General features: G+C 41.0%; 2 protein-coding genes across 3 annotated transcripts in view; both read right to left on the bottom strand.

Annotated features, from left to right (window-relative positions):
• Positions 1-730: 730 nt before the first annotated feature.
• On the bottom strand, positions 731-5,083 carry gpr184 (G protein-coupled receptor 184). Its single transcript, XM_030440621.1, has 2 exons — positions 4,725-5,083; positions 731-2,369 (listed from the first exon to the last, which is right to left on the bottom strand). The coding sequence occupies exon 2, from the start codon at positions 2,325-2,327 to the stop codon at positions 1,281-1,283; it is 1,047 nt and encodes a 348-aa protein (XP_030296481.1). The 5' UTR covers positions 2,328-2,369; positions 4,725-5,083; the 3' UTR covers positions 731-1,280.
• A 7,238-nt stretch (positions 5,084-12,321) lies between these two features.
• prkd2 (protein kinase D2) overlaps positions 12,322-14,327 on the bottom strand; it is a 41,036-nt gene continuing 39,030 nt past the window's right edge. For both annotated transcript variants that reach the window (XM_030399724.1, XM_030399733.1), the window contains one exon: positions 12,322-13,861. In XM_030399724.1, coding sequence (XP_030255584.1) covers positions 13,637-13,861 — 225 coding nt within the window. In that variant the 3' untranslated portion in view covers positions 12,322-13,636. The remainder of the gene's footprint in view (positions 13,862-14,327) is intronic.

Raw genomic sequence — 14,327 nt, 5'->3', positions numbered from 1 at the left:
CTACATGTCCACCTCATTATGGACTGGTAAAAAAAAAAACTGTACTTGTTAACATGATCCTGGCAGCAATTATGTTTCCACTTAGGCAAATCAGACGAAACATTTTACAAGAGCTAGCAGGAAGCAGAGTTGCTGTATACTATATATAGACCACAGGCTTGACGGTAAAGGCTTTTAAATGACGAGAACTGGTTGTACAGAGCTTGTCGACCCGTGTTCCATAGTGGATATACCTTATGTGAAGTGCTCAGCTGGTGATGTATCGATGTGTGCAAGAAAGAGTTCTGCTGATGAATGAAAGAGCCAATGTTTGGATAATGGACAAAACATAAGACAGAGCAATAACAGCTGTTGATGCCCCATCTCCTGTCTTTTCTTTCTTCCTTTTTCCTCCAACTGCCTTCCTTCCTTACCCTGCTTATTGTACACCCTAACCCTAACCCTACATTTACAGAAATAAGAATAGAAGTCAAACATTTTAACACTTCAAATAAAACACACACCCACACACGTACGCTCTCATTCACACACACAGGTTTCCTGATTGCAGCCTTTGCCCTCTTGACGCAGGTGCCAAGCTCGATTTATGATTACCTTTGTGTGCAAGACTTTATTGGCAACCCGTTTGAATGTATGAGTTTATCATCTCCCAAAGCCTCACCTCCATGTGCAAATGTATATGCCATCTGCAAAACCGACCGTCGCAAACTAAACAAACGTAAACCAAGGAACCTGTTCCAACCACTGGTTTATTTTATGGTTACATTCAACATGTTTCACTGACGGTCATGCTAATGAACTGCATGCACGCTTTAGTGCTAATGCACTTTCCGCTTAGACCAGGGCCACATAATCACAATCACAATGTCCTCGTATAGACTGGAGGGAAAACATGAGAGCTCTTCAACTTCTGCAGCGGCCAACCACAAACCAGAAGTGGCCGCCACTGAAGAACTCTTGGGAGGGCAGAAGCTCGGCGTGCAAACTAATTACATAGTCCTGAGATGCACATCATTTCAGCACCTCCTCTACAGGATATGAGGGAGAAAAAAAAACACAAAGGCGGCAATGTGGTTTCTACCAAAGGATGTTGATTGTCTGCACGAAAGGTTGATTATGTGATGTAAATAATCCTGCAGCTACTAAATAGCTAACTCTGAGAATGAAGACATGAGTTCAAACAGCTTCAGCATTATGCATAATCATGTATATATATGCACAGTCACACACACATATACATACAAATGCACTTGTCCACCCACATATGTATAGGTTACTTTTTATATCAAATTGGTATTTGACTTCCCTCTGTTGTATGCAGTCAGAGCACAGTCTGTATCTGTCTGTGTCCTTCTGTGCCTCGCCCAGCACAGTTTCAACTCCTCCTGGACTCCGTTACTGACCAGCACGTACAGCACTGGGTCCACCACGCAGTTCAGACTGGACAGCGCCAGCGTACAAGAGAAGGAAAAGTGCATATTTTGTTCAAACTTGCAGTAACTTCCATGGGGAAATGTGTTCTCGCTGCGGTAGAAGACAAGTGAACGTGTGAGCAGGAGGATGTGATATGGGGCGAAGCAAATTGAGAAGATGCCAATCACCCCAAAGGACAGCAGGCGGACCTTCCTCTTAGCTTGGGTGCTCAGGCCGGGACTCTGACCCACAGTGGCCAGCACCCTCCAGTAGCTCACAGCCAACACCAGCAGGGGCAGCAGGAAGCCGACAACCACTCTGAGCAGGTTGAACATGGCAACCGGTGACTCCATGGGGTAAGTCTCATAACAACGGTCGTTGCCTGTTTTGTCATCGTGAGCATCTTTTAGATTATCATTGACCAGTACCATGATGTGCAGTGCCACCACTACGACATAAACAGCAATGCACTGTGTCCAGGCGTAGCGTGAGGTACGGTGGGCCTTGGAGCGGAGCGGGTAGGTGACCATCAGGCAGCGGTCCACAGAGATGCAGCAGAGCAGGTAGATGCTGATGTACATGTTAGAGTAGTAGAAGAAGCCAGCTACACTGCAGGCAGGGACACCCAGCTGCCAGTGGTGGTTCTGTCGGTAATAATTCATCCAGAGGGGCATGGTAAAGAGGAAAAGCAGGTCAGAGATGGACAGGTTGAGAAGGAAGATGCCCAAAACATTTTGCCGGCGCATTTGCTGCCAAATGGGGCCAATTGTCAGCACATTGAAGATCAAGCCAAAGACAAAAGCCAGAATGTAGACAGACATCAGGAGGTCACTGATTGGACTGTTGATGTCGATGTTTACACATGTAGCATTTGGGGTTGTGCTCGTTGCTGTAGGTGTGGAATTGAGGTTCATTTTTCCTTTTGTTTTCTGTCTCTTCTCTGGTTAGAAATTCACCTGCAGACATAAAAAAGTTCAACAGTGAGTGCTCGTCTTTTAAAAAACATGAAAAACATGAACCTATGCCAAGGATAGCTTGGACATTTTTTGTATCCTCTATCCTATTTCGTGGTTCAGTGAGCTCAAGGGATACAATCATTTGCCTGTCTCCATAATGTGAGGCAGTTTGGCTCAACATATGCTGTCCGGGCTGAGAGTTGAAGTCCCCCCTAGAGAAGATGCAGGCTTAGTCACGCTCTCTGACGATAACAGTTTGCACCCAAAGCGCTTATAGCAACTGAGATTGCTAAAAATTCCCTCCTCATTGCCTCAACTGCTCTGCGTGAAGGAGTTCTCGCTTTTTACAGAAACTAAGTGCTTAAAGGAACTAATGCTTCATACCAGATGAATTTCATGTAGCAACTTCTCCTGCCAGGCCCCCCTAGCCGACCAGAATACGTTATGTTAATGCTATTATTTGTTTGAACTGTCTTGATATTGTTGCACTCATTTCCCTGCACGCTCTAAATCTGCGTGGCAAGCAGGGGAAGCACAGACCGAACTTGCAAAGTGAGCATTTGCATTTTACTGTAATCGGTGCATAATACAACCTAAGTCCAATTTATCGGCGCGATATGCATTTGTGATCCAACTGGAACAAAACAACTTACAGTCGGTTATTGCTAATATAGACCTATTCTTCCAGGGACCGACTGACGGTCCAGTTTAATGTCTTATGCAGCAGCCCAAGCAGAACTGGCCGTCTCGGACATCTCTCCCAGACAAGAGGGATTTCAATGTTTAATGTGGCTTGAAGGAATGATAATGTGGACTCCATACACTATATGAATTAATCAATTAATTCCCTCCCTGATTTACGCCGCAGATGCGCGGTCAGTCCCAGCTCATCAAAGAGCTGTGGGTGTGATTCGAGACGCATATTAGATACCAGTCTGTGTTGCTTCCTGTTTTAAATGTTCTGGTGCTGAAATAGCACATAAAGGGGTAAGAAATGACTGCCCACACAGGTTTATGTCATCAACAAAGTCGGCAGCCACTATCACTTCCCACAAACACAACATGTGGTTGCCATATTTCATGTAAAATGACAAGAGCCCTTCGACATCTACAGCATATCAAGACTTTTTCTGACAATTTCCTGTCTCCCTCTGAGATTCCAGCATTAGGAAATCAAACCTGTGTTCTGTATCTTTATGGATATTTTTTTCGTTTCCCCTGCAGGCTCCTCTCTGGTGTGTTTATACGCTCAGGAAGCATCTAATGCCATTAACGTCTGGAAAGAGATAGGCTGTCCGAACCAAACTCAATAATGGAGAAGCCATTTGGACTCAGACCATCTTTAGTGAACGGTAATGTGTGTGTGTGTGTGTGTGTGTGTGTGTGTGTGTGTGTGTGTGTGTGTGTGTGTTTATGCCTCTGTTCTCTCAAATGGGTTTGATTAAATGGATTATTCATACAAATTTTCAGATAACGGGGAGTGGGAAATTACAGTGAGTGTGGTGTCGGAAAGTTTTGCACCTAAATCTGAAAGCGTTTCTGATGTTATTCACAGACTGCTGTTTAGTCATCAGTCTGCCTCGTATGACTAACCTCCCCCTCTTACTGACAATGGGCAAATATGAGATGTTTGTACTCTCTACTTTTATCTTTACTTTGTGTCTTCTTCATTTTTTCCTCTAGTCCACAGGGTTTCATTTTTGGGTATTTCTGTTTTGTATCATCACACAGCCCCAATACATGCCTACCTAACACAGCTGGCCTGAGCTTCAGTCCATCCTTCATCCATCTGAGCCAACTATGTGTTTGTTAACATTATAAGCTGGACCAAGCCTGGTTGTTATTATACACCCTTGTCATCTGCGAGGGCTTTACAAGGGCAAAACTTCAGCCTTTTAACCGATGAGGAGGAATGTGCTGCATGTGGAACCTTCCTTTCTGAGCGAAATGGAAAAAACACGTTTCATTTGTTGTCTCAGTCCACCTGTCAAGACCACTCCTCTGAATTTCCACTATTTCTTCTTGTTAGCGCTGCATTCTTCAACCTGTGATAGTGACCAGCCGCATCAAAACATTCAACCCTGTGGAGAATCTACATTTCTTGCCTAATTATGTGTGCAACGCCGACTCACACAGCCTCAAGCATGCTGTCTTTCCCTTGACAGCAGGCACCAGGGACAAAAAGAAAACTAGGAAAGAGAGCGAGGGTTTTTAAACTGACTCATAACTTTAACACCATGCTTACCAAAGTTTTCTTTGTCTTTGTTTTTATTTTTTACTTTTTCACGGCCACTTTATTAATTATTCTATAATTTCCAGACATCTTAAACTTCTTGTAATCAATAATGACCTCACCTGTTGTTTGGTGTAAGGAGTGTCTCTTGATTGTAAACGCAGGCTGTCCACTGGGTGAAGGGTTTAAGACACATTCCAGAGCTGTGTCGGGATTGGTAGAATTCAGTCCAGGGTGGCCAGAGGACGAGCTTCAGTAGAGACTCCTCAGAGCTGCTGACAAGCAGCCAAGCCACTGCAGTCCCACATGGTACTCTCTATAGTCGGTAATCATAAACTTACACAAGAGCTACAGAGTGTATTGTTTTTTTTCTCTCTGTCTACTTCTTTCTTTCTTTTTTTCTCTGGATGAGATAACTTGCCGTTGACAGCCACAGTTGAAATGTCAGCACTGAGAGCGGGGAAGAGATGAGGCGAAGTACAAAAAGGGGAAGACACATGTAGGAGGAGGGAGGTCTGGTTGTTGCACACGTGCACAGAGGAAGTAAGCTTCAGGGGTGGGGGGAAATACTAGACGATGATGGACCAGACACGGTGCAGATGTCAATACTCATGAGAGGCAGAAACATCCTATCATCATCATGATTTATTTAAGAAGTGAAACTCTGTGGGAAGACAGCTACAGTAAACAGCTTGTCACGCATCTTAACCTCCATTCCCCTGCCACTCATACAAGCCTTTCCTTTGTGTAACCAGTGTAATCATTAACTTTACTGAAGCAGCTTTCACTTCATCATCTTTTTCTGTTAGTCTTAACTTCCGTGACGTAGAGTTCTTGTCACTGCCTCTACAAAGAATCCAAAACGCTTAAGTCATTTCCCTCCCTAACTGAATTTGAGAGGTGAAATGAGGCCGATTTAAATCAGGCGCAGTGCGATGACCTGATTGCCAGGCAGAGGTATGAGCTTTGTGGTTATCAAACACAATTTACAACCGTCTGTCAGTGCAAAACCCTCTGCTCTTTTGTGTTTATGAAAAGAATCTGTGACGGATGCCTGCAGCCAATCTCTTAATGTGTTGAGTAAACATTTATAGCAGCTGTAGATGTTGTGTATTTTTCCTATGAGGAAGAATGCATACCTGAGGCCAGCTCCAGAGATAGCAAAGGGAGGTATAGAGGAAGGTTGGAAAGAGGAAATGGTTATTAATTTTTTTTCCGATGAGTCTAATGGTAAAATATTTGAAAAGGGGCTTTCTAGCCTGACCTCCCCTCATTCGTCACCTTTTTTTTTTCTCTGTCCGTAGAGGCCAAGAGAGTATTTCATAGTTTGGCACTGTGGTAGTGGATTATATAAAGATGGTTTTGTTGGGTTTTGATTAAAATACAAGAAAAGGATGTTTGTAAAAGCATCCGTGGGTACCTGTATTAGTTCAGGTTTTAGTTAATTTCAGAGATTCAGAGAAAATTCAAAGGTGAAAGTAGGGCTTTGATATTTATTCATTTATCATTCTGAAAACCATGCACATTTTATTTTTATTTTTTTTATCTCGGTGTGATGATTAAATGTGGCTACAAAACTGAAAGGTACATATCAAACATATCATATCAAAAGTACATATTTTTCTGGAGATTGTTTTGGTGTGAGGTACTGAGGCTAGGAGATATCAGCCATACAAATGTATGCCTTCTCTTAGATATAATTAAACTAGATGAACTTCTCACAACAAGGTCTGTGGATTGATTTCATGATTTCTGGAAAGAGGCATTGCTGCTGATGTTTTCAAATCTATTCTATATCTATTAACATGTCTACAGCCATATATCTCCAAAACTCAACAGCAGACACAAACACTGTCTAGAGTCATACATAACCCAACAGGTAAGAGGGTTAGAATATGGGTGAACAGTCGCTTTAAAACTTTAAATAATAGATAATTACATAACCCACTCACAGCATCTGGGAACAGTAACCAATGTATTAATCACAGTGAATTTTCCAAGGTACACACTCACAGTTGCACCCAACCCTGAAGGACCTTGTTTTGACTTGTGCTTTCTCTTTCACTTGCATCCTTTGATTTGTGATAATTCATCCAAGCTCAAATTTGTAACATTTAAAAGGTTAGAGGGCAAAAATGCATTATAAAGTTCAACTAAAGTTAGTATGAGGCTTCTATGTTGGTAAAATCAACGTAAAGCCGTTTTTAGTGCAAAATCACCAGTTTCCTGCTTCCCCAGAACATGTTTCCTTGCTGAGCTGTGACGCATAATTTGTTTGCATGCTTAAAAAAAAAAGAAAGAAAAAATCCTGCGTCTACAATTGGAAAGTAACATTTTGTGCTCAAAAGAGTGTAACTAACAGGAACTCACACAGAGGTGGTTTTGAGTACTTTGTCATGTGTGACAGGAAAAGTAGGTCCGTTAATCTAGGAAATAACCCCTAAACTGGCATGTTTTTCTGGAGATTGTCTCGTTGTGAGGTACTGAGGCTAGGAGATATCAGCCATACAAATGTCTGCCTTCTCTTAGATATAATGAAAATAGATGAAACTTCTCACAACAAGGTCTGTGGATTGATTTCATGATTTCTGGAAAGAGGCATTGCTGCTGATGTTTTCAAATCTATTCTATATCTATTAACATGTCTACAGCCATATATCTCCAAAACTCAACAGCAGACACAAACACTGTCTAGAGTCATACATAACCCAACAGGTAAGAGGGTTAAAATATGCAACATGTATGTAAAAATGTATTTTGTGGTCTGGGTGAACGGTCGCTTTAAAATGTAAATAATAGATAATTACGTAACCCACTCACAGCATCTGGGAACGGTAAACAACATATTAACCACAGTGAATTTTCCAAGGTACACACTCACAGTTGCACCCAACCCCGAAGCAACTTGTTTTGACTTGTGCTTTCTCTTTCACTTGCATCCTTTGATTTGTGATAATTCATCCAAGCTCGAATTTGTAACATTTAAAAGGTTAGAGGGCAAAAATGCATTATAGAGTTCAACTACAGAGGTGGTTTTGAGTACTTTGTCATGTGTGACAGGAAAAGTAGGTCCGTGAATCTAGGAAATAACCCCTAAACTGGCATTTTCCTTATCGACAAGTGCAAACGAATTATACTTCATGCTCAGACCCCAATAAAAAAAAATTACGTACGGGCATATGACTCTAAAATAAATGTCAACCTGTTGTTTAAATGTCAGCAGCTTACTGTCGTGATGTTAAACATCATTATTGCAGATGTACTGTAATATTACACTGAGTAGCTTAGCTGCTCAAACTTGAAGGTAGGAATGCTGTGCTGCACATGACTCTCTAATAAACAAGTGACAAGTAATTCCAGGAAGCAGGAGCTGTTTATGATGAGGGAAAAACTCTGCAGTGCAGATGTTGTACTATTTAAAGTGCTGCATATTTGTTATTCTAAAGTGCTCCCGCTTCCTGTACAACCTATTGTGTTTGATATGTGATCATTACAACCCTTAGTATTAACATTTCCAGCCACAGCTACATTATATTGTCCTTATCCTCATCTTCAGACTGCATTTCTTTTCAAGATAAAATAGAAAAACAAATTTATATTAAGACTGCAAACATTTGTGGTCTGTGGCATTTTCACGTTCTGGCACGTTTGTCACCACACTGTGATATGACCTCCTTTTCAACAGAGAGCCTTCACTTGACATTTTTTAAAGGACCTGTTTTTCTCCTTCAGTGTTGTATATACCTACTTGTGCATGTAAGAGGTCTTCAAAAGGTTCAAAATAAAGGTCAAAAGGTCAAAGTCTGCACCAACAGAAGCTCCTCTCTCCCACAGAAAACACTGCTCCTGAAACACCTCGTCAGTAATCTCGTCTTTAATTCTGTGCCTTTTGACCTCACTCTATGTCATGGAGTCACGCATCAACTTCATCATTACACTATCACTACATCATTTATGCCTAGAGGCTTAGTTTTGCCCATACAAATTCAATTGACACAGCTGCTCTGTTGTTGATGTTAGCAGTGCTGGCTCAGGCATGTGTGAGCTGACCAATCAGAGCAGAGTGGGTATTCAGGAGAGGTGGCCTTAAAGAGACAGAAGCTAAAACAGCGTTTCAGACAGAGGTTGGAATACAGTGCTGCCACAATGTTTTCTGATCACGACAGCATGTAAACCGTTTGTAGTAGTAACCCAAAATGAAATGAGAACCTGAAAATGTGCATCTGTCACCTTGAAAAGTACAACCTCTTGGCAGAAATTCTGTGGAAGTTGAAGAGTCTGGAAGTGTGGAATGTGGAAGTTACCTACTTTTCTCATCTTCCCTTTTTTCATTACTGTTGTCATGGAAAGAAGAATCTGAAACAAAGCAACGTGATTTCCCTCCAAACCACTGAAAGCTGCTCTTGACCTCACCCAATAAAACACATCCATGGGTTTCATTTCTAAGGAACTAAACTGCCACTGCTACGCTGAGATTGACACCACCAGTAGAACATCACCACTGGTTGTTAAAAACACCTGCTTAACCCGAGAGTGGGTGTGGGTGTTCCACATGGAACTAGTTAAATGAGTCAGTATTAACAGACAAAACACCTGTGGGAGAAAAGTAAGTAAGCACGTTTATGTTAATATAGTTATAGTAGTAGTATAATATAGTATACAAATCCATGTATCAATAAAAACAAGAATCTATTGCTCAAAATGCAAATATGATGCAGTTGAATTGTTAATACACACATTTAAGTAACATTTGACTGCTGCTAATTTACAGTTTTATATGACATTTAATAAATTGTCATCTTACAAATTGATTTATGCTTGGTCTTTATTTCGTAAATTTGCAGTGGACCATGATAGTGTCTCTTTATCCTTTAATTAGCCATTCTGTGACTATAACGCTATGAACAAATTCATTTTGTGAAGACATATGATGAGAAGTATTTCATAGCTCCCACTTATTTTTTGAGAATAGACCGGTGTGTTGTGAAATGAGCTCTGGCGTACCTTTTGGTTTTGTGCATCTGTCTGAAAACTGTAATTGCTCTGCAATTTTCTGTCATTTTGCAAATTGTTTTACACTGTTGAGTTATTACCTCTCAGAATGCATTTTGCCTGAGTGCAAGGGCAAACTCAGCAGCTGGCACAGCCTTTTAATGTACATTATGGCCCAACTGCAGGTCATCTGTTGTGCAGTCAGAACGTCTGATGAGGAGAGTGCAATCAGAATTTGCGATCATGTTACACAATTACAAACAAAACATTTCCAGAGCTAATAGGGTTTTGTTTTGTGTGTCCACTGGCAGAGTTTCAGTTCATGGTTATCTCAGGAAGCAGGCTCTCTGAGCTGAGGCGACTTGATTATGATTTAGAAACCCTGAAAAACATCCATTCCACAAACTCCATTCATCCTGATACTAAGTGCTGTATCGTAGGCAACTGGGCCTGTTTCAGTTTCTTGAAGACGTCTTACCTCTCACCCAAGAGGCCTCTTCATAACTGAAGCGCTTAGTATGACTATGACCTGTGTGACTAAGAACCATCATTTCGATTTCCTGTAATTTCCCAAGAGTATTATACATTAACTGTTGAGTAATTTGATTGCAAGATTTTAATCTTTTAATGATGACACATTGTTCTCAGAGGTTAAGGCAGAGGCAAAAGCAACATTAAGCAACCAACAGCTTCAAAATAACCACAGTGATGCTGCACTCAGAAGCTGTAGGGGTAGCACATTGTACAAAATGCCAATTTCTATGTCAAGTTTTTTTGTCTTACAGGATAATTCTGGTGATTTTCTATATTTTTCTTTTTGTCAATCAAAACCAACAATGAATTTATCCGATTAACAGATATTGTCTGTGCAGCCAAAACCTGATATGTTGTATATTAATTTGTGCTATAGATCTCTACTGTTGTCCAAAAACAATTAAAAACACACATGAGGTGACCTGTCAATCCAATGGAAATAGTCCTCAACATATGTACTCCTTCTGTAATCTATATATTTTGTTGAACTGTTCTGAAAGAATTAAATCTTCAGTATAGGAACCAATGGGCTTGAGGTTGAATGGAATGATGTAGATTATGATTTTTTATGAGGTTTGTTGACAATAACAGAGACTACTGCAAGTCCTTAAAGGTGCACTATGTAGTTTAGGGGATGACATTTTAATCAGAAGATCTTCATTGACTGATTTCTTTTTTTTATTATTTATTCCTAAACAAACTGTTGTTGATTCTAGAGGCCCCTTTTGACAAAAGCGGTACGACACCAGCGTCTGCTCTTGTAAAGATCTTAACTAGCGCTTGCCGGCAGATGCGTGCATTTTTATTGTGACAGGGAGACCGCAGGATGGATCATGATGATGTGTTTATATGTGTTTTTATATGTGATATATGTGATCGGACGTGAGCACAGGCATGAATAACATCTAAATAGTAATAGCAGTCTTTTTGCTGACGGTCTTGTTTGCTATTAAAGGTCATTTATAATCATCAGAGGAATCTTGAGACTGTTTCATACACACTTAAATGTTCCTGGTGGTCACTTTAATAAACAAACTCTCTGTGCTTTCATGACTGAATATGAATAAACAAACTAACCTTAAAGGACAACATGTCTTCATACTGTTTCACTTTGTTTATATGTGGCAGATCCTGCCACCTTTCTAGCTTGAAACAGTGACCTGGGGACTATATTTTCCTCTGAGAACAGCTTGTTTATTCACTTGTGGAAAAAACAAACATTTCCGAGTTTGTATTATTACCTCATTTATTTTTTGAACATTAAAATTCTAAGTTTGAATTTCTTCGCCAAAACACTTTATAGTGCTCCTTTAATTTTTATATATAACCGAATGTCGCAGTTGAATTTACCTGATTCTAGTGTTCTGCATTGATACCAGCATCTGTTTATATATACGTTTATGGAAGCACTTCTAATCTCTACAGGACACAACTGAGACCCGACTGTGAAGGTAGTGGGGTTTTTTTTTTTAGAAAATTCTCAAGTTGACCACTTTTATTCTTAGTGCTTTCTTTTTCTCAATAGAGACTTCATTGCTGGCGTCAGGAACAATCCTCTCTGAGATCTGACTTCACTGCTGCAAACGCAGTAGCATGGGGAAGCTGATGCAATAGTTACAAACATCCCTACAACTGAAAAATACAAAAAACGAGCGGAAACTGATAAAGATCCTTTGGTGTCTTTTGCCAGTGATGATGGATGTAGCGTAGCACGAACAAGGGTGCACTCTCACCAGAGTGGCCGGCTGAAGGGCGCTCATCACAGAAAGGAAAACAACTCTCTCTCTCAGCCTCTATAGCCACAGGCTCCTCCTGAGTGCCACTCAGTCTGTGAGGTGCAATGTGTCTTTGAAAATCGTCTTTGTCCTCCGATGGCTGAGACATCGCTGTAATTATTGCATTGTGTGCCCTCAAATACATATGTAAATGCATGCGTCTATATGAGCGCATCCGTGTGACATTTAAGCAGAAATTACACTCGTCATATCTGAAATCATCTGTTCTTCTGTCCAAGAGCGACAAAATAACAGTGTGTCAGACTGACTGAGTAGTATTTTCATAATAAATGACCATTTTATTGTCATAACAGATTTGTGTGTGTGCTGAAAGCTGAAAATTACAACCTATGGATGACAGTTTTTTTAAATATGGATGATTGATACCATAAATAAAAACATCCCAACACACAAAAAATATTGTTAAAGGTTTGTATTATCTGTTTCCAAGGCTAGGATCCTTCAAACATGTTATACACAGTCTACATACATACATACTACATAAACTTAAGGTCACACGAGTGTATAATAGACCATTGTTACTACAGTATGTTTTATATTGTGTCTAGATAATTCTACTTCACAGAAACATGCAGCATATTGACATGACAGGGAGTCAATAATCAAACTACAAATAGTCTCCACAATCTAGTTTAGTTACACAGGCTGTCCATCTATGCACATTTCATCATTATGGAGCGGTCTGCTTTTTGCAACGACAGTCCATTTATACCTGGTCAGGTGTAAAAAAAAAAAAAAACGCTGCCTCCATTGACGGTATATGAATCTGGGTGGACATGTTTTTTTTACCATTTAAATAACACAACAACTGCTTTCAATTCAGCGATGGCTGACAGTGGGCGACTCGACACAATAAGAAGCAATTTCCGCCATTCAGCAACAGTCATTGTGTCTATCATAACTGTAAAAAAGCTCTCCGGTCATAGCAGATAACGAGCGACCCGATGCGAGTTCATTTAAACCCGCAACGGCATCTTTAATCACGTGTCTTCTGAGTGTCTATTGTGGCCCAAGACGAGTGGTAATTACTGGAGGATTTGCTGTCACCGGATCGATACTTCTAGTTTTCACAACAGGACATGCATTTATGGGAATGCATTTGGGTTTGACTCCATGCCTGACACATTAGTAATTACCAGCACAGAGGAAGTCTTTTGTCAACATAAAGGGCTTCATCTCCGAAAAATGATTGAACCGGTATTTAGTGAAGGCATACGAGGGACTATCATTCCAGTCAGTCCACTTAAATGACTCTAATTTTAATGGGAGGCATTTTCATTTTGAAATTTTAACTCTTATTTCTTGAGAAGAATATCTCAATAAGCACTCTGATCCCAAATTCTTATCTTGATCACTGGTATTTCCAGCTGTCGCTTTGAAGCCGTGTGAAGTGAGAGGAGGAGACCATGCCGAGGTTGACTTCGATCTCCAGGTCAGCTGCACAAAAAGGTTTGAAAAAGAGCCAAGCAGTCTTGAAAGATGAAAGAGGACCAGTAACATAAGAGATAAATCATTAGAAGGAAGCTTGATGACCAGGCTGGAAGAGAGAAAGTTGATTTATTGCAGGCACACAGATTTGTTGCTGTGAAAGTCTAAACAGATGGAGACTATTCTTTTAAGTCCCATATGATTAACTTGATGTCTCTTTCAGGCTCTTCCCATCCTCCCTTCCCTCTCCCTCCTTCTCGAGTCCTCCACCGCTCTCTCTCTGGTCAAAGGATGCTGACCCTCTCAGTGAGGCCTTGCACATCTGCGTCCTCCCCGCCCTCCTCATCGTCTGAAGCTGGCGCAGGAGGAGGCGGTACGAGGTGAGCCGGGTAAGGCAGGGTATGTTCCCGGGCAAACATTTGCCAGCGGCTGTCATCGCTCTCGTGGGTGATGTAACGTCCGCCGAGTTTGGTCTCCAGCTCCCGCAGGTCCAGCCATGTTTGATAGTCCTGCAAAATGGGAATAAACAGAGGAATAGAGTTTCAGTTTCAGGAGCTTTGAAATTAGATCAACGTTAAATAGGCTTTCAAGTGTTTATAGCACATCATCCAGTAATCAATTTAGGTTGTGTGTGTGTGTGTGTGTGTGTGTGTGTGTGTGTGTGTGTGTTTGTGTGTGTTTGTGTGGGTGTGTGTCTCTGTGTGTGTGTGTGTGTGTGTGTGTGTGTGTGTGTGTGTGTTCCAGTGAGAACTTGAATGACCCAACACTGGTACAAATTAGGGGCTACTGAGACACTGAAGATTGATTAAAGCCCCTGTACGGAGTTTTTAACTGGATATGCAAAAGTCTCTGGTTTGTGCTAATGTGTCCCTGTTACCTACAACAGCAAATGACCCCATCAGCGTGAAGATACGCTATTTCTAAGTAGTCTAATTCTATACATCTGAAAGGCCTTGGTCGGGTCGGACCACTTAC

Source organism: Sparus aurata, chromosome 2, assembly GCF_900880675.1.
Source record: "Sparus aurata chromosome 2, fSpaAur1.1, whole genome shotgun sequence".
NCBI classification, from domain to species: Eukaryota; Metazoa; Chordata; class Actinopteri; order Spariformes; family Sparidae; genus Sparus; species Sparus aurata.
This window is presented reverse-complemented; position numbering and strand designations above follow the sequence as displayed.